The 26,957-nt window shown below is 50.5% G+C and overlaps 1 protein-coding gene across 6 annotated transcripts in view; it reads right to left on the bottom strand.

Annotated features, from left to right (window-relative positions):
- Positions 1-26,957, bottom strand: part of ASAP2 (ArfGAP with SH3 domain, ankyrin repeat and PH domain 2) — a 156,826-nt gene that overhangs the window by 61,953 nt on the left and 67,916 nt on the right. For all 6 annotated transcript variants that reach the window (XM_032652376.1, XM_032652377.1, XM_032652374.1 and 3 more), the window contains exons 3-6: positions 21,085-21,230; positions 5,743-5,817; positions 3,963-4,012; positions 1,569-1,698 (exon numbers count right to left, since the gene is read on the bottom strand). In XM_032652376.1, the coding sequence (XP_032508267.1) occupies positions 1,569-1,698; positions 3,963-4,012; positions 5,743-5,817; positions 21,085-21,230 (401 nt within the window). The remainder of the gene's footprint in view (positions 1-1,568; positions 1,699-3,962; positions 4,013-5,742; positions 5,818-21,084; positions 21,231-26,957) is intronic.

Raw genomic sequence — 26,957 nt, 5'->3', positions numbered from 1 at the left:
CCGGGATGATCTCTCCAACACTGTGTGAAACGGGTCGGGCAGGTATTATATGTGATGTCTGTTTATAAAACAGCACGTGTATAAAAGCATCCACTCTCCTATCTACAATAACACTCTGAGCTTAGTTAACTTTCTAAAAAGTCACGTAATGGGGCTTCCCTGGTGGCGCAGTGGTTGAGAGTCCGCCTGCCGATGCAGGGGACGCGGGTTCGTGCCCTGGTCCGGGAAGATCCCACATGCCGCGGAGCGGCTGGGCCCGTGAGCCGTGGCCGCTGAGCCTGCGCGTCAGGAGCCTGTGTTCCGCAACCCGAGAGGCCACGACAGTGAGAGGCCCGCGTACCGCAAAAAAAAAAAAAAAAAAGTCACATAATGAAAAACAAAGCAGCAAAGGAGGGACAGAGGAACAAAAAAGACATAAGAAACAAAAAAGTAAAAGAGCAGATATAAACCCAACCACATCAACAGTAACATCATGTGAATGACTAAACAACCCCATCAGAAGGCAGAGACTGTCAGACTGGATAAAAAAACATGATCCAAATATAGATTGTCTACAGGAAACACACTGTAGATCCAAAGATACACATAAGTTGAAAGTAAAAGTCTGGAGAAAGAAATCCCATGCAAATAGAAACCAAAAGAGAGCCAGAGTGGTTGTACTAATACCAGACAGATATCCCCGATCCCTGGGACTGATTCCCCTCTGCGGACCACTTAAGAGTTTGCTCTGGGAATAGAAACGCATTTTAATATACTCCTAAGGCATACATCTAAAAAGACTGGGCTCCTACTGTAATTAACAAATTAACAAACGTTCTAAAATCAAAAAGTGCCTTTTGATGAGCTCTGCTGTGGACTGCTTACAGGGAATCTCTCGAGAGCTGGCTGAACCTAGTTTCAACACCTGTCACAAGTATCACCCCTGCGTTGTGGACACTCAAAACGTAAGTCTGCCTGGCTACAGGAGGGGACACAAATGCCACCACGCTCACGCTTCACTGCCACCGCCCGGAGGAGCGAACCCTCAGGCCGAGGGGTAAACTGTTTCCACAAACAGACCTCCAAGCAAGGTATAAAAAAGGCTGGAAGCAAAGGCCCGCACGATTGGTCTTCGATATTTTCCACCCCTGAGCCTCCAGCAGAGAAATGTTCTGAACGTCAGTCCTGCCATTCTCCCCTCCCGGAGGGGAGGACTTGGGCCGTCGGTGGAGCAGGACAGAGGACCTCCCCAGGGTGCCTGGGCCTCTGGCCTTGGGGAACGTCCCCACCCGAGCAGGCGGAGCCTGGGGGCACGCACTTGCAGAGGCTCTCACACTCATAGAGGGGACCACAGCTGGGGCCTCACCGCCCCGCCCCCGGCACCTCCTTAAGAACACCACAGCGGGGGCGAGTGTGCACGTGTGGAGGCAGAAAGAACCCGCTTTCAAGTGAGTCACTCCTTCAGAAAGGCTGGAGCTGGCCTAGTCTAGCCCCACCCTCCAGGAGCCCCAGGCCCCCTGAATGACAGAAACTGGGCGGCAGGGTCCAGCAGTGCACCTGGCACTGCCTGAAGCGCCTGGCAGACGTACCTCGCACATCTGCAGCTGGAAGAACCGCCGCTCCTTCTCCATCTCCTCTGCGATCTCAGCCCCGCTGATCTCCGTGCGGATCATCCCGTGCAGCTTGGCATGCTCCTTCTTCTCCTTTTCTATCTTGGTTCTACGTGTGGAAAAAGTGAGACTCAATCAAGACACCTCCAGACTGGAGAGCGCCCCGCTGTGGTCCCGACACCCACCCTGGACACAAATGCTCGCCGAGCCTTTCCAGAACAGGACAGCCTCGAACTCACTGGAAAGGAAAAAGCGTTTCGTCATAAACATGTCAACCTTGGCCCTTTCTGTTGAGTATCGACCCAAGAAAGGCTTCCAAAGCAACTCGACTAGGACAGTGCCCATCATCACAGAAGAAAACAAGTGACCTTTCCCGTTTTTAAGCTTCGTTCCCCTTTTCACGTCTCTCTCATGCTCGCCTGTGCTCGAGTCCAGTGTGCGGGTCAGGGTACCAGCTGACACCCCCGCAGTGCATCCCGAGACAGGTGACCAGGGTGAGGCAGCCACGCGTCACATTGGTTAGTAAGGGCTTGGACTAGTAACTGGATTTTTATCCTGGACAAAAGGAGGCTAAACAAAAGCCACAGAAAGCACTCAAAAATATAAAGGGTGCCATGAAGAGGAGGGTGCAGACTTTTCCTGCAGAGCCCCAAGGCAGACACTACACAACGCAGGTAGCGTGTCTTAGGAAGCTGTTCAACACGAAATGGGTTCCTCTGGGTCCAGAGGCCCCATCATTTGGGGAGGGGGTATTTAGGAAGAGGCGAGAAATGTAGTTTCTAATCCTTGTTCTTTATCTTGAAGCACAGCACTGGGCACACAGTAGACCCGCAGTGACTTGACTGGGTGAGTTAAGAACGTAAAGAAAAGGTGACCGTTTGGCGAGGATGTTGTTAAAGGGGCTCATGCACCAGGGAGGCAGCGTGACTGGAGGGCCCCGGGGACAATCACACAACTCCAAGCCTCCCCTGACGCCACCGCAAAGGGATCAAGACATGGTCCAGATGTCAGTCACTCTTGTAATGATCAGGCATGGAACGACAGGCCAGGAACTGTAAAGACGTCTTAAAGCTGTTTGTTGCATATCACAGGGCCTCTCAGGAAAAATCAATCTTACGTGTAAAGGGGTAGAGCTAATTTTTTAATTTACCCCAGAATTACTCTGAGTTTTAAAGGCTGCTGCTCCTTCGTTCTCCAATTCTGGGATTTTGTGAGTACCTCTGTCCTCACCTTAGCTACGTGCGTCTTGATTTTACAGAATTTGATCTCATTCCTCTTTCAAACCTTTTCCTTTCAGAAGGAGAAGACTCTCTCAGGCAACCCTCTTCAGGGACCCTCTCCTGTCCCTGGTTCAGAAACGCACAGAAGCATTTCCTCTAAGGCCCTCGAGGGCAGCAGCGACGGCAGCTCAGTGAAGTCGGCAAATCCATGTCCTGCCCTTGGCTCAACTAGCTTCTCGTGGGTGACCAGCAGCAAGTACCAAGCCCACGTTTCCCACCTGTAGAGCAGGAACGTGGACCCTTTCCTTATTCACTGCACTGAACTCACACACAGACGCAGGATGCTAATGAGCCCGGGAGAGTGAGTCTGGAGCCTCTCTGGGTTGAGCCGACCTTCAAAGCATTCTGGTTTAATACTGTATCTGTGCTTACATACAAATGTGTGCCATTAGTGAGACTCTGGAATTTGGAGTATGGGAACTTAACATTTCCAGGATGGGATGAGTACCAAAGGTGTGGGATTCCTTGGTGATCCTTCAGCTCTGAATAGAGACCCAAGGCTGGTAAAAACAAACAAACCCAATTAAATACGTGTAGTTAAATCTGAAAAGGCTTTCTCCTTATCGTGTCCCACTTTACCAGATGGCTTCATATAAAAGTTTCTAATTCCACTGAGAAAACTCTATTACTCAATGCACAGCAATTACAAAGCAAGCATGAGGCATTTAAAAATATTTTCTATTTCTTAAGTATTTAAAATAATTGAAATCATCATTCCCACAATCGCTAGCCCAATTCTAGCTAGCTCAATCCTCTCCACTCCAGGAAATGAGAAACTGTGATCAGAAATGTTACAACAAGTGCCTGAAGTCAACCAGTAGAAGCCAATTAACGTTCCTGAAAATAACATTCTGTAGCCATTAGGACATAAGAGGAGGGATGAGGAAAAAAAAGTTTAAAGAGGCTGACATCATGAATGTGGACATCCGGTATGAAAGCATCTGGTATCGCAACAAACCATAGCAACACAGTTTTGGGTGAATTCTTTCCTGGATTAAGGTTTATTTAGACAATACCTTTAAGCAATAAAGGCTCAATTTAAAATTAAAATCTCAAATTACCTATGCTTACTTTTTTAAATGAAAATACTCACATTTTTGTTTCATAGTCCTTCCAAGCTTTATCAAAAGGCTTTTTCAGATCCTGTAAACAGAGAGGCATAAATTAAACAGGACTAATCATTAATTTCTGGGCAAAATAAACTTATCCCTAGACTAGCCCTGAAAAGAGTATTAATTTCTGCAATAAATGACGTATGTGATCCCAGGATAAATGGAGAGCTTAGAGCACAGGCTTTTAATCAGACTAGCGGTAGCATTTAGTTTTCTTTCTCTTTAAGAAATTTTTATGATAGAATATACCAAATGCACACAGACAAAGGTGGAGAGAATTATATAACGTACCTGTCAGCTAGCTATAGCAAGTATCAACTCACAGCCCATCCTGTTTCACTTATACCCCGCCCTCTGTCCTGAGATTATTCTGAAATTAAACCTGGAAAGACATAACATTTAATCTTCAAGTATTTTATTGTATCTCTCTAAAAGAAAGGGACTCTGATTTTTTTCTATTAATATAGGAATCTCCTCAACACATGTACCCCTGATCTGGGCCCCAAAACAAGAACATAAAAGCCATTCACCTTCTCCTGAGGTCTCCCGATTCCACAATTCTGCCTGGAACTCAGGACCTCATATCCTCTGATAAAGCCTGACTCAAAAATATACTGAGCCACTAGAAATTCTATCAAATTTGGTTCCCACCTATTTATGCTCCCTTTAACAGGGGTCTTTTAGAAGAGAAACCCCTTCGTTGTGGGGATTTTTTTCTTTTTTTGACTCTTCTTTGGCCTCTGACAAGGCCTAAGCTCCACAGCCCGGCACCTAAAGCCTCCAGGAAGGCGTCTGCCCACCCCGTAAGCCTCACGTCCCACTGTGCAGCGCCACCGACCCAGGGCCCCTTGCAGGGCCGCATCATGCTGCTGCAGACTGGCATGGTTTCCTCTCTGCTTTGTGTGCCCTTCCCTCCCGCTTTCCTGGTTCTCGCCAGACATGTTCTCCGGGCCTCCAGGGGATGCTGAGCAGTGTTCCTCCGTGTCCTAACGGCTCCCCGGGCCCAGACTCCTTGCCCCAACAGCTCTCCTGGCACTTCTGCCCCTGCGGAGGCCCCCGTAATCGGCTGGGCTTCCGGATGTGCCAGAGGCCGCCGGGGATCACGTGTGGATCCCGTCAGAGCACTCGGTCGCCTAAGAACTGGGGCACGACTGCCTCTCTTTCCCATCACACACCTGTCTGGGCCAATGACATGTGAGAGCAACTTTCTGCTCAGTGCCTGGTGCCCACACAGCACTCGACCCTGACTGTCCCCACGCACGTGCCCGGGAAAACAGTTCACGGCTCAAGTGTTTGTACGAGGCAAGGCGAGGCCTCAACAACGAGCATCCTTTGCAGGACAGAAAAATAAAGGCGGCTCAGGCCTTGCTGGTGCCCATTCTCCCTCCAGGAAACCACCCTGCGAGGATCCTCTCCCAGGGCTCAATCAGTGACACGCTAGCTGGAAAAACCAGACTTCACACAGGGTTCCCTGCTCAACCGGCAGAACCCAAAAGTCGTTGACAGTTTCCAGAAGAGCTGTTTCTTTCCCTTCCACATCAGGAGCACCAGCAGGACAGCCAGAAAGGCCACGGGTCACCACTGTTAGGGCTGAAAGGTGGTGATGCCACGATGGGCAGTCAAGGGAGCCCAAGGCAGTACGGCGCCACCCCGCCATCCCAGGAAGAAGGCTCGAGGCCGTGGCTGCCCCGACTGGCCAGCGTGACGCGATTCCACGTCCTATGAAAGCTGCCCCCCGTGACAGGACTCTTCGTGTCATACCCCTTTCACTCCTTTTAGGTCCCCCTTCAGCAAACTGTCCAGAGGGAAGGAGATTATGTTGTTCATATTCTGAATCTAAAAAACAAAAACAGAAAAAAATATCCTTATTCCATTTCCTTTTTAATCTAAAGTAAGGACAGCAAGGAGGTTAGAGAACACACGGTGATAATTAAACTTCCCTAAAACCTGACCAGCACAAGTATGGCAGCCTTATTCATTCTTACATTCTCTGTAAGTAACGATTTTACCTTACAAATGAATATATAACTAATGAAAAGTCTACATCTGTCTATATTTCACAACAATAATAACCTTCTATTACTGGGCTCTGAAGTCTGTGGAAAGATAATCATTACAACAAAGAAAAAAAAATCAACGACAGAAGCACTTTAAAGATACAGGAAGAGAAGCCCAAACACCTCCTATTCTCACTCATGGCTCCATCTGATGCCCTGGGGCTGGGCTTTGGTCAGTTCTGGGGGCCCAGAGCCCCCAATCTCCCTAGCACAGCCCCCAACAGGGGAGACTAAAAGGAAAAACAGAACGAAGGGGGCTTCTGTCTCCTGAGAACGTGTATGAGTGGATGTTGAGAGAGAACTAGAAAAGAACCGAGGGAGAGGAAAGCAGATGAGAAAGGGAAAAGGAGGGACAAGTGGTCTTAAGGTCCCCTATTCTCCCTGAAGCAAGAAGGCAAAAGATGGTGGCTTAGCAAGTTGTCACCACAGATTAAATGCAGAGAACCAGACCCTCCTGACACACTTGGGCATGCTCACGCCAAGCAGGCCCGTCCCTGCCGGTCGTTGAGCTTTGAGCCACAACTTAAAGACACAAAGCTTCAGTGAGCAAGAACCTCGACGCACAGACTCCCCAGCTTCTGAACCTGACAGGAGTCCCTCCCCAGTGAGAAAATAAGCTGAGGCTCTACTTTCTCACCTCCCCAGGCTCTCTCTCCCTAAGTCAGCACGAGTGGCACGCAGCCTTCTGGGGCTGTGTGCATGTGTCACTTTGGTGACACGTGCCGAAATTACGGGACCACAAAAGGACAGAGACAGGAGTAAGGACTTTGGAACCTTGTGCATTCCTTCTTACAATCGAGCAAAGGAGAATTTTATTTTTAGTAGAATTACCTTGACTGGGAAGACCCACCACAGGCACAACTTTTGGGGCAATATGGGATCTGATTTCCAGGCACTATTCAGGATATGAAATCTCAAAACGGAGAAAGAAAGTTACTTGAAAAATACCGGTAAGGTGTGTAAGAACGCCTGCACCAACCACCTTTCCTGCCAAATAAATGGTCAGTTAATGACTGTCAGTCATTTCAGAAATGCCTTCTGGGGTAACTTCTGTCTGGCGCTTACACAGCTCAACGTGTGTCATGCACCCGGCAGAGGCACGGTGTCATCAGCTATGACGTGCTAGGATTAGCCTCGAGAGTTAAGCTGTAAATACCGCAAAGCTGAGTTTAAGGCGAGGTCCCGTGGGCGACGGGAAGGGATGGAGACAGGCCGTGCAGGTGAGTCACCCCTGGCGCGAGCACACCTGGGCTTCCGCTGAGCCGTGGGGGACTCCGTCCCCACACGCGCCCCTCGTTCCCACCGCTGCGAGAACGCACCCGCCCCCGCCTCGTCGGGCCCCCTGTCCCGCCGCCGCAGCCCCTCACCCCCTGCTAGCGGCGCTCTCCTCCTGGGCTCCAGCCCTCTGACCCGCTGTTCGCCCACGAGCTCCCTCTGGCCTTTTCACCGCCCTGCCCCTCAGTGGCCTCACTGCCCCTTGTCTGGACTGAGGCACCGCTTCCCCTGCTCCTGGCCGCCACCACCACCCAGTCTCTGCCCGTCCCAACCCCTCCTACGCAGTTGTTCGATTTCTCTGGCGTTGTGTCCCTGATAAACACCAAACCTACTCCCGCATCTGGACCCTCACAGTCCAACCTCATCTGCCACGTTTCATCTCAGTATCCGCTGTTCAAAGCCTTCCCATCCACCAGGAATTTCTCAGATGCTACCTTTTCCGACAACATCCCAACCTCTCGGCAGGAAGTGACCCCTCCCTCTCCAAACCCTCTGATATTTTCTTTTTAAAAAAATTTCTTAAAGGACTTGACAGGTTCTACCTTACATTTGTCTTATCAAGCTCACGCCACGAATCCCAAGGGGCGGCTTCAAGTTTTTCTATTCTCTACGGCACTCAGCACAGAGCGTGGCAATGGCTGAGTGAATCAAGTTTACCTAAGTATGTTTCTGAGCATCTCATACATGAGAGACAGAATCTAGAGATACATTAATAGCTTTAAACATCATATAACTCATGTGTGAATGCATGCATTCATCGTGTATTTACTGAGTGCCTATTTTATAGACAGCAGTGAGCTGGCTACAAATGCAAACAAAACGTGATGCTTATCGCCTCAGAGGAAGAATAAATATACACACAAGAATGAAACAGAAAGTCTACGACACACCACAGGCAGCATGTTTCACCCTGTACAGATACCAGCGGCTCCTGGGGGAAAGAAACGACGACTACGGCTTGAAGCAGTCAGGCGGGCTGACCTGGGCTTGGGAAGGTGGTGACTTGGTCAGTTCCTGAGCCGCGAGACTCTGCCCTTTCATCCACTTGATCGCAGAGCCATGGCTGCAGTCCGGTCAGTCCTCAACGCTGCCCAGAGGGAAGCCAAGGCAGCGCCACCCTGGACAAGTCACGTGCAAGACAGCAGGAGCCGCCCAAGGGGGGGAGGGGCAGTGGTCAGAGCTGCTCAGGGTGGGAGGCTGAGCCAATGGCACCAGAGCGACCCAGATATATGGGAGGTTGGAGGAAAAAAGAATAAGGTGCTTGCAGATTAAAAACTGTATTCCTAGGAAGAACTCTAGTATGTTTTTATGAGAGGTGTATTACGTGTGAGTGTATGCACGAATGAGCGAGAAAAACAAAATCCTCTGTAGCAGGGGAGAAGCACATCACCCAGAACTTGGTTTACACATCTATTTTAAGACTACTTGTTATCGGGACTTCCCTAGTGGGTCAGTGGTTAAGACTGCACTCTCACTGCCGAGGGGCTGGGTTCAATCCCTGGTCGGAGAGCTAAAATCTCACAAGCCGTGTGGCAAGGCACACTGTTTAATAAGGCAGAAAAAGAACGGTTTTTTTTTTTGTTTTGTTTTGTTTTTTGCGGTACGCGGGCCTCTCACTGTTGTGGCCTCTCCCGTTGAGGAGCACAGGCTCCGGACGCGCAGGCTCAGCGGCCATGGCTCACGGGCCCAGCCACTCCGCGGCATGTGGGATCTTCCCGGACCGGGGCACGAACCCGTGTCCCCTGCATCGGCAGGCGGACTCTCAACCACTGCGCCACTGGGGAAGCCCCAAAGCACATATTTAAGTAAGTAAAGTGCCATGTGGAAACTCTACGAGCCAGAAATAAAACACCACTGAGTTTCTGAGAAGAGAAAATTATTTCCAGTCTGGACACCAGGGAAATGTTTGCTGATTGGGGTTATGTGAGATAGACCTTCAACGACAGGGAGAATTACGTCTTGCAAGATGGGGTGGAGGGTGTCCAGGCACAGGAACAGTGGAAAAGTGGGAGCACATCAGCCAGGGGAGCGGTGGGGGCGGCAGAAGATAAGAGCTAAAAAGAGCAGCTGGAAGAGAATCCCACCAAGGGGATTCTGGCCTCCATTCCATCCATTTCTCTTTCCGGGGGGTTACTCAAGTGATCCAAAATAAGAAACTACTACTCCTCTAATCAGAAACTAATTAGCTAAATGATTGCAAAAGAGACAGAAAGTAGATCGGCGGTTGCCTGGGGCTGGGGGTGGGAATGGGGATTAACTGTGAGGGGACAGGAGGGACCTTACGGGGGGGGGGGGGGGGAAGAAAATGTCCCCAAACTGGTTTAAGGTGATGGTTGCATCACTTGGTAAAGCTACTAGAAATCAATGGCTTGTAGAATTGAAATGGGTGAGTTTTATGATATATAAAATATACCTTATAAGGCTTTTTTTTTTTTTTTTTTAAAGAAATTATTACAAACATGCACAGAGTTCCCGTCAGTGGGCTTCCTAACAAAGCTCCTCCACTCCTGGCACCAGCCTCCGCCCGCCCTCTGCCTTTTCCTGCCCTTGTACGGAACCCGCGCAGCACACAAGCGTTCTGACTCAGGGTGAGCGTCCAGGAAATGACTGGCCCTCGTCTCTGCCTGGGCCCTGAACCATGGGCTGGTGCTCAGATGTCCTGTCTCAGCAAGAGCGCCCTGCAGCAGGAAGGATGGGCTCGCTCTGGGTCTCCCTCTGCCTGCCTGTACTGGGGCCGCCCAGCAGCCTCAGGCCCACAGCTGAACGAACCATCTCCATTCTGGCCGTGAGAGATGAAAACCACAGCCAGGAGATCACTGCACACACGTTGTGCTCAGCAGCTCCAGCCTCGATTTACGAGCAATAAAACTGTTATGATCGCTGGGAAGAATTAAATTACCCCTGGGTCACCCAACTAGAATATTTCCCTTAGCACCAAGCAAGCGCTGGGCTTTCTCTTATCCTCTGACTTGCTTTTAACAAGTATATGAAGTAAAATGGCTTTTCGAAACCCCAAGCATGATCTGAATACAAATTATTACTCTTAATTGCTGCTAGTAAGTATGGATCTAATACCAATGGCACACAGACAGTCTGCAGTCACAGCCCTCCCTGCTCTGTCTTCCCTTTTCCTGGGTTCACCTGGATATGTCTGACAAGATGAGCTGACAAGTAGCCCAATGTGTGTAATCTCAGAAGGAGAATGATTCAGTCGTGGGGAGACAGGCAGACAGGGCTATCAGAGACCGCGAGCAGCCTGCGTAATGTCACAGATGATTAGCAAACAAAGACAGACCAGGAGATGGGGCAGGGGTGGGGGAATATAGCCAGGCAATAGCCATCTTTCCACATGGGTCTTCCTAATTATTATTATATTTTTTGCGGGGGAGAGGGGTTCTTAAAACTCCTTGACCCGCGAGCTTTGCCACTGCCATACACTCTAAAAATCTTTCCCCCCTTCCCCGTGACGCTCCCCCTGCCCACAGGGTCAGTGTCTCGGCGGCTCCTTCGGCTCTGTCACCGGTTACCAGCAGCTGCCGATCCAGCCAAAGCTTCACCCCTGGCTCCAGCCTGACCCCTGGGAACCCCAGCGCTGCCTTCTCCTTGGCTGGGGATCTGTCGAGAAGCCTGAACCTAGATAGGACTTTTGTATCATAGCGCTCTATTTTTAAGGAGCAGCAAAGAGAAGACAGACTCGAAACAGGAAAGTTGCTGGGCAGAATCTTCCCAGCTCCAGGCTCATGAGTCTAGAAAAGACCAGGTCTTCCCAGGGCTCTCCTCAAAAACCCTTAATAGTGTCCAACCCTCTTTGGGGATAGTCAGCTTTTCCTAAAAGACCATATATAAAACATGGCCAAAGAGCCTTACCTGAAAATGTACCTGTGTCATTAAGTTTATTTTAATATGCCTAATTTATGAGAAACCAGAGACAGAACGCTGGGATCTGCAGGGTTTTTTCTTTTTTAACTTGGGCAAATGCTGCTCAATCACAGAGTTAGAGGTAAAATCAAGACCTCAAAGAAGGGCAAACACCTGTTCATGTGGGCATAGGCACTGGCAGCACCTCCGTGCCGGGGGCAGAGAGTTGCAAAAAGACCTCAGACCTCATTGCTTCAATTAAGGGCACTCTTAGCGGAGGCTTCAGCATTAGCCAAGGATATGTACCTGGGAAACAGCCAGCACCTGCGGAAGCTTCAAGTCTTCTCCAGGAGCTGGAGCCTGAGACCCAGGATTGTGCGTGCGGGTGGCACTGCCGGGGGTGTTATAGTAGCAGGTAAGGCTTTACGCCTGTGCAGTCCAGTATGACAGACCCTAGATACGTGTGCCCATTCAGATGTAAATGGATTACAATGAAACCAAGTTGGAAACTGAATTCCTCAGTTGCGCTAGCGTATTTCAGGTGCTCGAGAGCCACGTGTGCTGAGCGGCTTCACATACTGGATACAGCAGATGCAGACCATTTCCATCAAAGCAAAAAGTTCTGGTGGGGCTTCCCTGGTGGCGCAGTGGCTGAGAGTCCGCCTGCCGATGCAGGGGACACGGGTTTGTGCACCGGTCTGGGAGGATCCCACATGCCGCAGAGCGGCTGGGCCCGTGAGCCACGGCCGCTGAGCCTGCGTGTCCGGAGCCTGTGCTCCGCAGCGGGAGAGGCCACAACAGTGAGAGGCCCGCGTACCGCAAAAAAAAAAAAAAAAAAAAAGTTCTGGTGGACAGCAATGCTTCAGACGAGTAGCCTAAAAAAAATTTTAAGCATCTCTGAAGGTGTAACTGATGTACAATAACCTGCCCATATTCAAAGTGCACAACTTGATAAGTCATAGCACATACATACACCCACAAAACCATCGCCCAAATCCAGACAGTGAACAGTACTACCCATCACCCCCAGAAGCTTCTTTGCACCCTTTTGCAATTCCCACCTCCCAGCTGCTCACTCCCCAATCTCCGGTCCCCAGGCAACCGCTGATCTGCGTCTGTCACCGCAGAATAATCTACATTTTCTAGGACTTTCTATACATGGAATCCTACAGCACGCACTGCTCTTTATCGGCTTCTTTCACACTCGCTTTGAGATCCATCCGTGCTGTTGCATCAACGGCTCATTCCCGTTTCTTGCTGAACAGTTGTCCATCACCTGGCTTATCCAGACAACTGCTGACAGGTTTTTGAGTTCTTTCCAGTTTTGGGGGCTACTACAAATCTTACATATAAGGCTGCTCTGATTACTCGTGGGATGGGACTCTCCAACGATGACCAGGAAGGCCTCTTCAGAAGGTGACGTGGAGCAGAGTATGAAGGAAGCAAGGCAGCTAGCCCTGTGAAAGCCTGGTGGAAGAGCATTCCCGGCAGAGGGAATTCCTAACACAAAGGCCCCGAGGCAGGCACCTGGCAGGGTCAAAGCACAGTTTTCTATATTCTTCCTGAAGGCTGCTTATCTGAAAGAATGAACATCCAGACAGAAAATCTTTTGGAGAAGCAGAAGGTCCTAGGTGAAGTGGCCTGAATAAATCACTAAATGGCACAGGGCCACTTAATCGCATGTAAGGCTCACAAGTGCTTTGAGAAGTCGGTGTTACCCCCATTTTACAGAAATGGAAACAGAGGGAGAGTTAAACTACCCACTTTGCCCCCAGATCCCACAACTAAGCAGCAGCTGAGCTGAGAATGAGGCCAGAGCCCTTCCCATCATTTCACTGCCATAGGCAACCGGCCTCCAGAGCGGTCAGTGCTACTCACACCTGACCCACGGCCAGAGCGGGGCAGGCTGTGAGACCGGAGGTGCCATCTACATCAGGACGTACAGGGAAACACTTTACAAAGGAAAACCATCTAGGTCACTTTCATTTTTAGTGAATTCTCCCCGGGGGCCGGCGACAACACCGCCCAAGACCTACGGCGTGCGCGCACACACACACGGTCTTGCTCTCACACGGGGCCCTCGTGAACACGTGCTCCCAGGCCTGGTTCTTTGGCACCAGGGCCACTCTGATGGTTTGTTTAATCAAAGGAGACGGGGGAGCCCACGCAGATCTTGAGTGTTTAACACAAACTGAAAGATCAAAACTGGGCAGCTGCCAAAAACACTGGCAACTTTCACACCACAAGAAAGAGGGGAAACAGCTGACCTGGTTTCTGCCTTCAACGCTGCGTCTCTGGCAGTCACACAGCTTTGATCTTTCATGTTCTAAGTGGAGAGAAAATAGTGACCCTCTTCCACTGGAGAACGGATGATGAAACCACACACCGCAGCCTACATGCAACGGTCTGGAAAACCCGCGTTTTCTGGGGGCCAGCACAGAAGGGCCCAGGATTCATCAATCCACAGCTTCTTCTAAAACCCACATGATGTTAAAATGCTTAGTTAAGCCACCCACCGAAAACGAAAGCAGCTTTTCGAATCTACTGCCTCCGAGAATTCGAGGTTGGATACTTGCGTCCTCAGCTAGGCCCTGGAGCCCTGGCCTCAGGCTCCCCAGGGGGGGAGTCAGAAGCGGTTGCTGGCTCCAGACCAACGAGGTCAGTGTCCCCAGGGAACTGATTAGAAATGCGAATGGATCAGGAACTCTGGGAAACGGCTCCCAACAGGGAGGGTTCTAGCAACCCTCCCGACAGGCGAAGCTGGGAATCACCTTTAAGTAGGTGTGGGTGTGGCCTTTTAACAAGGTCCAGGTCCTGCTGGGGCTCCCGGTCCACAGACAGCACCGTGAGGACCTCTGCTCTAGGGCAATGCTTCTCAGACTTTAATGGGCTGACTCGTGCCCTGGGGAAATGGAGATTCTGCTTCGGCAGGCCTAGGGGACAAGGGCCCGGGAGCCTGCATTTCTACGAGGCCCCAGATGACTCCACCTGAGGGCAAGGCAAGACTAGGACCCTAGGGAGGCAAATGAAACAAACTACGTCCAAGTGCTCTGTAAACCAGACTCGGGACTATACAGGTATTGATGTCGTTTGTCAAGTTTTAGATTTTAAGGAATGACTAACAAACAGTGGAAATTCCCAAAGGGAAATGCACCCAGAGAGGCTGGACCTGGAATTTATCTCCAGGTCCCAGGGAGGCAGGGGCCTGAGTCCTGGCTGAGCCAATGACCAATGACCAACAGGAGGAGACCCAGGACGCCCAGCCCCCCCAGCTCCCAGCCCCCTCTCTTCGGGGCCATCAACTCCTCCAGCCCCCAGCCCCTTCCCCTGGGGCCTAGAAGTAGGCGCCAGTGTCTCCCATCACAGAAACCTTCCCTTGCGACTTCCATCAGCAGCCTGCCCCTGGAGCAGCAAACTCCCGCAGCGCGTCTCTCCTTCTGCTACTGTACTGTCCCCTGCCTGCACGGCAGAGTCACTGTGGCGTCCCCGGCACCGAGGCCAACAGCACTCATCAGCCGCCCCCCCACCCTGCTCCTCTGCCTTCCGGGTGCAGCAGACCCTCCGCCTTCACTCACACCCCCTACTCCAGCCTGTCCACACAGCATCCCTTGGGTTTGGCAAAAGATTTTAAAGTTTGAGGTGCCCTACATCGTGGCAGTTGTTCTTTTAAGAGCCAGCAAGTGAGAGAATACACGGTGACAGAAGAAAACAAACACAAACCCTGGTTTGAATTTGCTAATGCTTTCAAATGATTATCCTATAACAGCACGTCCTCCACGCACTTGACAAGCTGTTAAAGGCAAGTGCGAGGAATGTGCTCGCAACCTTTGCCAGGGGCTTAGATGCAGACGGACCCTGTGGTGGCCCACAGGCCCCCAACCCACCCCCGCCCAGGACCCAAGCACCCAAGGCCGCGGGAGAGTCACTGCCCCACCTTCCGGGGCCGCGCCCTCGGGGCTCCTTGGCGTTTGTCCTGGGGCCTTCCCAGCACACACAGCATCCTAATAAAAGTGGCCCAGACGGGAGCGACGAGCGCTTACTGCCCTGCTGCCCAGAGAGCCGGGCCACCCGCAGCGGGCGATCAGTCACTCTTCTCAGCTGAGCTCTCCTCCTGGGCCCAAGGCCTTGTTCCCACCCTGTCCTCTCCCCCATGGCTTTTCCCACTTTCTCTGACCTCAGGGAGCCAGCGTACCACAGCGGTTACAATGAGGTGGCACTGCCTTTCCAAAATAAAATAGTATCAAAGTACAATTCACACACAGTCGTGGCTGTGCTACAACCAAACACAGGGCTCTGACAGTAGCCTTACTGCTTTTGTCGTTTTGGTCAAACTAAGGACATGCTTTCATTTTGGTCTAGGATCTCTGAGTGTAGGAAGCAGCTTGCAGTGTTGAAGCCTTGTGAGTCTCAGAGCATTTCCAGCCATGCATTAGGCCAGATTAAAAACTGGTGGCAGAGATTTCTAGGTGTCCAAAGTAATTGTCAGTAGGTCCATCCAGGAACTCTGTTCCCCTAGAGAAGGCCCAGCCCTCAAGCGCTCCTCACTCAAAGCTTACAGACTCCTGCTCTGCGTACAAGCCTAACAAGCTGGTCATCGCGTCCTCCAGCTCACAGCGCTGTGGAACGAGGCACCACGAGCGGCAGAAGCCAGCAATTAGCAGGGAGAAGGGTGTCAAAATATTAAAAAGTAAATGTTGAAAATGGGAAAGCTGACGGTCTGGCACCAACCTAGGGGCAGGTACTCCCACACCGCAGGTACCAGGCACCAAGAGTTTCTCTAGATTTCAGCGCTGCCCCTTAATTTATGCCCCAAACAACGGTAAGCCTTCCTCCCCAGAAGATAAAATATGACCAGTGCCCATGTTGAATAAGAAAGAATGTAAGACATTTTTAAACAGAAACAGACTCACAGACATAGAAAGCAAACTTACAGAGGGGAGAGTGACAGGGGGTAGGGGTCGGGGAACAGATTAGGAGTTGGGGGTTAACAGATACACAATGCTATACATAAGATAAACAAGGACCTACTGTACAGCACAGGGAACTCTACGGAAAAGAATCTGAAAAAGAATAGATATATGTATAACCGAATCACTTTGCTATAACTGAAGCTAACACAGCATTGTAAGTTAACTCTACTTCAATTAAAAAATGCTTTAAAAGAAAGAATGTAATACGTTTATAAAATATAGGACATTTTCAATAGAAGAAGCGGAAAGAGAAGAAAGTTTACGGGAGCACTGAGGGTGAGGACCTCTGCTACAGAGAGCTCTACGCTAAGCAACGCGATGAGCTTTATTAACGTGGGGAATCAGCTCCTGTCGACCGACCCGACGGTGCTGGGAAAAGAGCGCCACCATATTACCAACCAGCAGGTGGGCAGGCCTCCCCGCCAGGCCCTGCACACATCATAGGGACAAAGCCACACTCTCCTCAACAACCTGACTAGCTCTTCACTCTTTGGCTATAATGTCTTCTAACTCCAATCACTTGTGTAAAGGAAAAACAAACAAACGAAAAAAAACATGACTTCTGTGCACGCTGGTCAGTGGGACTTTCAGGGTCTTCTTTCCAGGTGAGTGAAGTGAAATTCCTCAACCCCAGGGCCACTCTCGGCTCTCGCCCTGGAACTCCATCCTGGGCTGAGCCTCCGCCGGCCCCTGCCCTCACCTGGAGCAGGTTCTATGGACCAAGAGTACATATCTCACGAGCGATTCTCTGAAACCAGAGACGGAGATGAGACGGAGATGACATACCTGTAAATGACCTTTCAGGAATGTGCTTTCATGCGACCGTTCATTCAAAGGCCACTTCTTAACACAGAAGTGGCCCTGGAAAATCTTTCCAGGATTCTCACAACCATCTGGTAAGAGGAAAAGAACCGAGGAGACTGGCCTGACTTTATAACCAGCCTAATTTCACACATGTTACATTTCTGGAGCTGCCTTGTTTTTCCCTTTATCCTGCATTACTGCAGAGGAATTCACAGACTCTCTGAAGGTGAGAATCTCACCCTTTAGTAACAAAATCTCACTTTATATTAAGCTGGCCTTTCTTTGCAGACGGTCCAACTGCTTTATAAACATTCTTTCATGCTGAAGAGCAGGTAGGTGGTAATTATTATTCTTTCTAGGCAAGAGGTAGGATTGAGAGTCTTGGCCATGCAGAACTGAAATGTTTTTTGAACGCCTGAGGAAAAGCAAAAGCAAGGCTTTAAAAATAAGAGATAGGACAGATGTGACCAAAAATAGGAGTAAGAATGGTATACAAAATACCAAAAAAGGAGAATTCTCCTATAATCAACTCACTCTCGGCGACAGCTTCTTAGAAGCAGCCACTTGGCGTCCTTACAGCTGCAGACCTTCAACACCCGCCCTGGCCTGGAAAGCCCGGCCTGGTGAACATGAATTTGGGCACAGATAAGGTATTTGCTGGGAAACAGGATCAAAAACCCTAACTCCATAAAGTACAAGCAGAAACTACAGTCATGCGCGTGGACTCAGAGCTACTGTCTTCCGGGCTTTAGTAAGCTACCCGACCATAACGACACTGCAATGTCACCTGTGGGGTGGTTTCTAATTCCCGCTTATCCCTGTCACGCTGATGCTGGCCGGTGAGGCGGGAATGGTTTTCTCACACTGTTTTAAGGTGAGGAAACTGAGGTGTCTGGCTGCTCGTGGCTGCAGCAGTTCGGCCCGCTGGGCATCTCTCTTTATGCTACACTTTACCCGGCATTGCCTTCCCTTCCGTTCTGCCCCCTTTTTCCCCCAAGGAGTTGACAAGGGGCCTTAAATCCTTTAAATACCACAGTGGAAAGAGCACGGGATTGGAGTTTTAAGACCCAGCTGTGACCCCTGACCTGTCCCTTGCCGGCCACGGGCCCCATCTGAGACGGAGGTAACGTGAGGGATCTCGTGCAGCTGACAGGAGGACTCAGTGAACGAGGAAGAACCAGTGCTCAGTGCTGACAGCGCCGCGCGTGCTCAGGAAGTGACGGCCGTGGGGAAGTCACTCCCTGTAGGAAGGGGGAGGACAGCGAGGCCTGGAGGGGATTTCTGATGTGCCCAAAGTGGCAGAGCCATGGGGCAGCGGCCAATGTGACAATGTGCCCATCACAATGTCCAGGCCCTGCTCTGCTTTCAGTTTTGCGGAAAATCAAGAAATGAAGGGGCTGCTTTTGTCTAACTGTGCAGCTGCTCGTGTTAAAACTGAGGACAAGCTACTTCGAGTAGGATTCGACCACGTGGAGCGACGCAGGTGGGGCCCTTCCACACCTGGAGGCGCACGTCCAAAAGCTGGCAAGGACTCAGACCTGTCCCGAGAGAGATTAGCCCTTTAAACCACCGGGGCCTCAGTTACCTAATCTACAAAGTGGGGACAACGCTGATTCACCTCATGGGATCGTTACAAGGGTTAAATAAGCTAAGGTGTGTAAAAGCAACTGGCTGTACTTCTTCCAAAACCAGGCGTGGCATTATCATCTCCATCTTACAGCTGAGAAAACCTGAGAGGAGATCAGCTGAATGAAGATACAAGAGCTGGCTGGGGAGGGGTGACCCTGGCCTCCCGTGCCTCTGTCTCCAGGCTGCCTGCTCAGTCGCCGTGCTAGGGCTTCCCTCTGCCATCCCGCTGGGACCCCTTTCACTGCTTTCTTTCTGGCTGGATCCTGTTCCCCGACTCACACGTCTTCTTCTTTCTTGGCTTCCCTCTTCATGCCGCTCAGGCACAATCTTTAGGAGTTTCACAGGAATGATGCTTGGGAGCAAACCGTCTCGAGCTTTGGGCGTCTGAAACATCTCTAATTCGAATTTCACGCTCAGGTGGTGGGTCTCATTCCAGGTTAGAATTATGTTCCTCGGGATTTTAGCGGCAATGCTCCGGGCCTTCGAGTTTCCAGGGTCACTGCTGAGACACCGATGGCACCGTGATGCTTAATCCTCCGTGTGCTTTCTGAAAGCGGTTAAGATCCTTTGCAATTTCACAGGGGGGTGCCTTGGGGCAGGTCCTTTTCCCTTACTGTCCTGGGCCCTCCCATCTGGAGACGAAAATCCTTCAGTCTCAGGAACCATCTTTTGTTCCGCTGCATTCACGGCATCCTCCTCTGTTTCCTATTCTCTTTCTGAAAACGCCTGTCAGTTGGATACTGGACCTTGAGAATTAATCCCTGACTCGTCTTTCATCTATTTCCCACTCTTTTGTCTTTTTTGGTCCTTTTGATCTATTTTCTGAGAGATTTCTTTTACTCTAACCCTTCTCATCGGATTTCCAATTTTATATTTTCTTATATCGATTGTCTCTCCCCTTTTTTAACGACAAGCTTCATCCCGTTCTCTCTTCTGATTTCTCTGAGGAATTAAGTATAATTTCTTTAAAGTTTTCTTCTGCTCTCTGCATTATCTCTGTTTTCCCCAAGTTCTTTCTTCTGTTTATTTTGGTCTCTTTCTTTCTGGAGGCCATTCATTCATATTTAAGAGAGAGGCACAAAGCAGCTGGCTGGCAGCTCAGGGGGCGAGGAAGGGGCTTACCCGCCGCCCCCCCTGCCCAGGGTCTGGGAGATGAGGCGGCAGGCTGATTTTACACTAGACGACCCCTGACACGTCAGCATCTATAGATCTTCCCCAGGACCATGCAGCTTCCCCAGTTTAAAAAAAAAAAAAAAAAAAAAAGCTCCACTGTGACTCAGTGGTGAGGCCCTAACAAGCCATGTGCCAGTGTCCGGGCAGTGGGGCTGGAAAGGGGCTGGGCTCCACTGTGTGCTCTGCATGCTGTCAGCCTGTTTGGGGCAGTGATAAATGGGTGACAAACCCGACAAAGGCCCCAAGAGATTCCAAATTAACCCAAGTAAAAAACTTAAGCACAGCACCGGCTTTTTATATTTACCACTTCCAAATGAAACACTTTACAAGTGAAGACAGGGAGGGAGACCGAAAGCCTTCATGATCCGGTTCTTTCCCTTCCTCCTTATTAACTCATACATGTGTCCCTTGCTCCTGCCCTTCTACGAGCAGACTGACAGACCCGCCATCATCACCGCTTCAAGAATGATGAGCTATTTTTTCACTTGTTATAAGCTTGCTGACAGGAGAAATGAAAAAGACACTGTTGTTTGCGACCTACACAGAAAGCATTATTGAGTTCTTGACCTGGTCTGCTTGTCCACGACCTTTGGGAGAAGCTGGGGGAGAAAAACAGGAAAGACACGCCGCGACCATCCCGACATACATTCCCCTTGTGGAAGAAACCGCTCAGCAGGGTCCCAAACCCCCTCTCTGCTCAATTCTTCAGAATTCTGCTCCCACAGTGAGGACGGCACAGCGCTGCCAAGTGCAAGGAAGAGTCCATTCACCCACGTTACCAAGCACCTACCACAGGCAAGAAGTACTCAGTCCGTATCTCCACTCACTTAAAAAGTGAGACTTTTCTTAGGCTCTGCATGTGAAGGCATAAAAGGCCTTTAAATATTCACGGTAATTTCTGTGCTCTGATTATAGGTTACCTTGCTGGGTAAGACGGGTCTGAAACATATTTATGAAATATTGTTAAGTTTAAATACCTACTATAATTACCAGAAACAGACTATTCTACACAGTTTAGGAACTATCGAAAATTGAAGTCAGAGGCCCTTAAGAAGACGAATGCATTTATCCATTTTGTGCCTCAGCTGCACAGCTTTAAAATGCCGAGTTAAATTTGAAAGTCTTGTGAGAGTAAAAATCACAATTCTAAAATTTATTCCAAAGTGACCTCATGTGTACAGGAAATACAATTCTTTTCGGTACCACAGGAGCTATGAAACGTATTCCTCATGTACCAAACAAACCTTAATTACTGTCTAGGGAGTTACCTTCCCAACTAGAGCAACTTCGGGCCCCTCCCATGCTGCCCGTTCGCTGCACACGATCATGACACTTACCAGGTTTTTGAAAAGCGCCGTCAACTCCTTTGTAAACACTGAGAACTTCAGGAACGCGCTTCCCAAGTCCGGGTCATCTCTGCACACGCAGTTGCCCCCGAACTTCTCCAGAGCCTGGGTGTACTGCTCTTCGTTTTCCACGTGCGCTGCAACAGCAACGGGAGAGGTGCTGTTAAGGCCTCAACTGCTCTAGCCCTGCCCCCCACCAGTTTCTTACTTGTGGATAAAATCGAACACATTTACAGCCTGAAAATCTGAGAAAAGCCAAGTCACACCGCGAACAGAAATAACTCTGCTGTCCTGACAACCACCCGTGGTGCCAGCGACAGATCCCAAAGAACAAGCGCAAGGACCAGGAGGGAGAGAGCCTCGCACGAGTGCCACAGCCTCCAGCTCATGGGGTGAGACCCCCGGGGACGCCCATGCTTCCCCATCTCCTAGGACTCCTCCGTAGCCCACACGCTGGTGGGAGACACAGAACAGACCCAGTCCTCTGCTGGAACCCAGCGGCTGGCATGACGCTCACCCAGCCGCATGCCCTAGCTTCTCCTTTCAACACCGGAAAAGCCACGGTCCTCGGAGCACAGGCCACAGGCTAGGGCGCCTCTGCCCGTGACACGTCCTCTGCCTGGGGGCCTTTCCGTGCCTCTGCCCCACGTCCCTGGCACCTTCCTGGACTTGCGCTCAGTGTTACATTCCAAATGTCCAACTGGTAAGCGTGGTCCCCAGCACACTGGAAGTGCTTCTAGGGTAGGGACTAAGTTTTATTCATCTTTTTGCTTGGAATATAAGTAAGACAAGACGCATGTCGTTTGATCAGAAAAACCAAAAGCTGGTCATCCATCTGAAGGTATATTACCATCATTAGGCTTCAAAACAGCACCTTAAAGAGTGAAAAACCCGGATTCTGGGTCTCCAGCTCTGTGGTTCCCAGGCCCTGTTGGACGTCGAAATCATACACGGATCTCTGTCAAACTGTAGAAGCTGGAGTCCCGTCTCTGAGTCAGAAGCCGGGGTGGGAAGGGGACACAGGTAATTCTGGTGAGCCAATGTGGCTGGACGTGATTCCCTCACTTCTGGGTCAAGCATGTTTAAATGAATCCAGCCAGTCTGTAATAAAACAACTTCCTGGCATGGACATTTGATTTCTGGTCCCTCATCACTCCAATCAGAAATGTAACACAACGACTGTACAGGCACATCAGTGCGGGTGGGCGGGTGGGCGTGTCACCTTGCATGGGGACTCCACTGGGCAGGGTCACACACCCACCTCAGGCTGCCCACGTCTTCAGAATTCTGCTCCCACAAGGAGGACGGCACAGATCTGCCAGGAGGCCACAGAAAGCCTTAGTGCTGCAGCTTCTTTGCCAAAGAACAGATCCTGAAAAGCCCCTGGCAGTGCCCCAAACAACTCCTCAGGGCAACAAAACCACCGTCGGCAGTGCCGGTGCCTGGGCCTGACAACCGGAGCACACAGGGGACATGTGCTTGCGGATGGCGGCCCTGGGGCTGAGCCGGATCCCAGGATCCATGGACCGTGTGTCCACCGACCCTACCAGGCAAGTGCTTTGCCCTCGACTTCCGGGGGCATTTGCGTGCCTTAGGGGATGCCCGTGTGGATCTAACAAACACAAGAGAACGTTAATTTCACTGTTTAGGCCCTTTTCCTTTTCCTTCTTTCTATTACTATTATCATCTTTTACATCCCAGAAAAGAGCCTAAGAGTTCTGGATACATTAAATGTATTTCTGAAACTATACTCAGCAAACGACTTGAGGCAGAAACACACACACACACACACACACACACACACACACACACACAGAGCGTGACGAAGGGGCGGCAGAGCAGGAAGAGCCCTCAGAAGGTCTGGGCTTCAAGCCTATGCCTCCCAGTAAACGTGGACGACCTGGTAACATACGCATTTACTCTCTCTGGCGCTGTCTCAGCCACGTGAAGGACAAAGACCCCGCTGGGAGATACTCACAGGGTTAAGGTAAGAATCAAAGAACGTGGGTGAGGATAGGCAGTTCAACCACACCCAACACATACACGCCCACCAGAACTGACAATAGTTAACAGCAGCACAGATGTCATCTATACTGAGCACAAATGGTTTCCATATGTTTTTTTCTAGACTTCACAACAACTTATATATGACATGCATTATTTCTCACAATGCTGAAAGGAAACTGGGACTCAAGGAGATCAAATAAGCTGTCCTAGAAAACAGGGCCAGAAAGTGGCAGAGCTGTGGTACAAACCCAACTCTGTCTGATCCCGAAGCCCATTTGTCCCCCACTCTACTACACTGATGTGTGTTTCCTTCTAAAAATAGCTTACCTTGCCAAAACCAAAAGTACCCAAGTTTTAGATTTTTAAAATTCCATTTCAGAGGCGGATCAGTTACACCTATTTTGCTCGACTTATAATTCTAGAACATGTGGTCAACAGTGAAGGGCAGTTCCTTTCAAACCACACGCTATTTTATAACTATTTCAAAATTGGTCGTCAAGATGTGGGCAATTCCAGTGTGGTTTTGGAAGGGCGTGGCAGCCACAAGCAGACATCTGGTGCTGATGTCACTCCCCTGGGAGAGAGAAACAGGAATGCGGAGGCTGAAGTCACCTCGGGAGCCAAGTACTGCCTTCAAAATGATCCTGGACCCTCACAGCTGCTCTAGGTGAGCACCCAGAGGGAGGAGGGAGAGAATCGGCTTCAGTAAAGGCCGTGAGGTGGCCTACAAGCCTTTCGTTCAATGAAACTTAATAAGACTATAAGGTGTCAAAGCACCGTCCTTACTACCTGTTGAGTAAAGTGGGGTTCAGAGGGGTTTAATGATTTGCCCAGGATCAGCTGGAAGAAGGTGGGGAAGGGTCAGATCCATCCTGTGTTCACGCAGGCTGCCCCCAGCCTGTGACAACCTCGGAGAGAGGAACCTGCCTTCTCTCCACGGGCAGTCCAGCAAACCAGCACAGAGGAGAAACAGCCAGCGAGGCTTCCGGTTCTGGCACCAGGAAGGACAGATGCACTTCCTTTCATCCCTTCTTCTGGGCCTTTCAACTGACCACCTGGTATCGGTCACGTTTTTTTATAAAAATTCTTTCCCTTTTTTTGCGGTACGCGGGCCTCTCACCGCCGTGGCCTCTCCCGTCGCGGAGCACAGGCTCCGGACGCACAGGCCCAGCGGCCATGGCTCACGGGCCCAGCCGCTCCGCGGCATGTGGGATCTTCCCGGACCAGGACACGAACCCATGTCCCCTGCATCGGCAGGCGGACTCTCAACCACTGCGCCACCAGGGAAGCCCCTCTTTCCCTTTTAAATCTGCAAAATAATGTGTTGATCCCAGCAACCCCAGTGGTGATCAATGAGTGTTCTGGATCATCGTCACCATCATTTCATGTATTTATATTTAAATGATTTTGATCCACTGTGATCACTGTTTTCTGATGCTCAAACTGTCCCAGCTTAGGTCAGTGGGAACCTCTTTACACTGATCTAGTTGGAGTTTCTAAGACAAATTTCTCTTCTTGCAAACAACTTTGAAGCTTCTTGATAATGACCACAGCCCCGTGTCTCTCCGTGTCTCCCTGTAACAGCTTGCCTGGTGCCCACTGTCAGGACAGTAAACGCCCCATAACTACATAGTATCCGACTGGCCTACTGCTCCATGTCACCCAAAGTCTGAGATGTCCCTACTAGAAAGTCCTTGAGTGTCTTTATTTTCCTTTAGCCAAAACTAAATTTAAAATAGGAACCTAAAATAAATGGCTAGGGAATAAACTTTCTGGAAAGAATCCAAACTGGTTCTATCATCTCTTATTTACAGAACTGTCAAAACTGTTCTTCTAAAAAGAGCTCCCTCTCCCACCTCCCCCTTATTCAACTGTATCTTTAACTCTGGTTCTTATTAATGAACCAGACCCAAGAATCTTTGATGTGGGAGGGACTTGGGAAAATGAGAACCGGAGTTGCTGAGACCACAGCAGATGAGACCCCATTTCTCCCCAGTTCTAATCCCACAGCCTCCCATTTCCCACACCTCACTACACAAAGGTCAGACCTTCCACCAATCCATGCAAGGGGATGAAATGAAAGACTAACAGAAAAATCTGCTACGGAGCCAGCGAGTATGTGCACACATTACATTTAGAGGTGAGGGTTGGGCCTTGTTGTGTGCCTTCTAGTTTACCTGATTATGTCATTTTTAAAAACTGATACGGGCTTCCCTGGTGGCGCAGTGGCTGAGAGTCCGCCTGTCAATGCAGGGGACACAGGTTCGTGCCCCGGTCCGGGAAGATCCCACATGCCGCGGAGCGGCTGGGCCCGTGAGCCATGGCCGCTGAGCCTGCGCGTCCGGAGCCTGTGCTCCGCAACGGGAGAGGCCACAGCAGTGAGAGGCCCATGTACCACAAAAAAACCCACAAAAAACCTGATACCAAGAAGAAGCCCAGTGCATATAGTTCAAGCAAAACTGTTGGACCCAAATGGGGAAAAGGCAGCCTTTTTACTCCTGCTCAATGGGCCACGGCACGGCGGGGGAGCCAGCCACCTGCCCAGTGCTGCCGAAGGACAAGAAGGGTCCCATGGCCAACTCATCTCCGCCAGCTTCAAGTCCAGCTGAATGCCTGCTCCTCGCTGCCAGCCTGCAGCGGGCTGTGATGGTGTGCTGGGTGCACACGAGACGAGTGCGACCCATGTCTCAGGACAGATGCGCCAACCCCTGCACGATGGCCTGTGACGTGCTGGGGCTGAGGATTCAGAGACGCCAAGAAGGGGACGTTTGAGCTGGGGCTCCAAGGTCAGCTGGGAATTTCCAGACAGAGACGAGCAGGAACAGGAAGGTATCAACCCCAGGGGAACAGCAAGGAGTCCCGTGTGTTCAGAGGCTGTGAACACTTTCTCAGTCTTCGAGCCTCCGCCTGCACCCAGCTCCCGACGCAAAGCCATCTCAGGGCAGCACCAGTCTCACTGTCCTACCCACCCGGGGCCACTCCTGGGTCTTTACAGTCCGAAGGATCCTGAAAAGAAAGCCGGTCCAGAGACCCCTCTTTACAGACAAGGACGCCAAAGCTCAGAGCGGGCGCTGACTTGCTCAAGTTCACACAGCTAGTTGGCAGCAGTCCGAGAACTAGAACTCAGCTTTCCAGGTTCCCGGTCCGCGCAAGTCCTCCCAACCAGGCGAGGAAGCGTTTCTTCATTTGCTCGCCACATAGTCACTATTCTCGGCTCTAGGCTAACAGAAATGTGCTACAATCCCCCAGCCAAGCACACGCACTGGTAATCCGAAGTCCAAGTGCCCTAACCAGAGACAAATGGGGGTACATGTTGGAGGGGGAGGGGGAGGCAGCCTGACGGTGCTCGCCTTGACCAGGACCCTCCAACCCTCCGCTCCTGGCCACGCAGGGGTCAGGCTGAGGCAAACTCATCCACAGACACTGCACACGCCAACCATCCACACAGACAGCTCTGCCAAGGGCGCAGTTTAGGAGAGACATATGTTCTCTGCAGTAGAGCTTTATAAAGACCCCCCCCAGATGAGGATTAATATTCAAATGTGAGCCACAATTGTAATGTCAGGATAATCTGCATGACTCAATGTCAAGGAGGCCAGGCCACTTCCCCTCAAGCTGTCAGCCCCGCACATCACCTGATCTAACTCTCGGCAAACAGCTCCTGGGAAAGCAATTTCCTGGAGTCAAAGATAATCCCCACTTCTTAACAGGATCTCTACCCTGTGAACACCTCATGGGAGAAAACCATTTTTAGCACTTTATTTCTAGACTCATCCCAGATAAAAATCTTTCCATTCACAATTTGGGAATCTGCATTAAAAGTTTTAAAAACATTTTTTGCCATCCCCTCCCACTTC

Source organism: Phocoena sinus, chromosome 13 (genome assembly GCF_008692025.1).
Source record: "Phocoena sinus isolate mPhoSin1 chromosome 13, mPhoSin1.pri, whole genome shotgun sequence".
NCBI classification, from domain to species: Eukaryota; Metazoa; Chordata; class Mammalia; order Artiodactyla; family Phocoenidae; genus Phocoena; species Phocoena sinus.
Note: the sequence above shows the minus strand (reverse complement) of the source record. Positions and strands in the feature narration are given on the sequence as shown.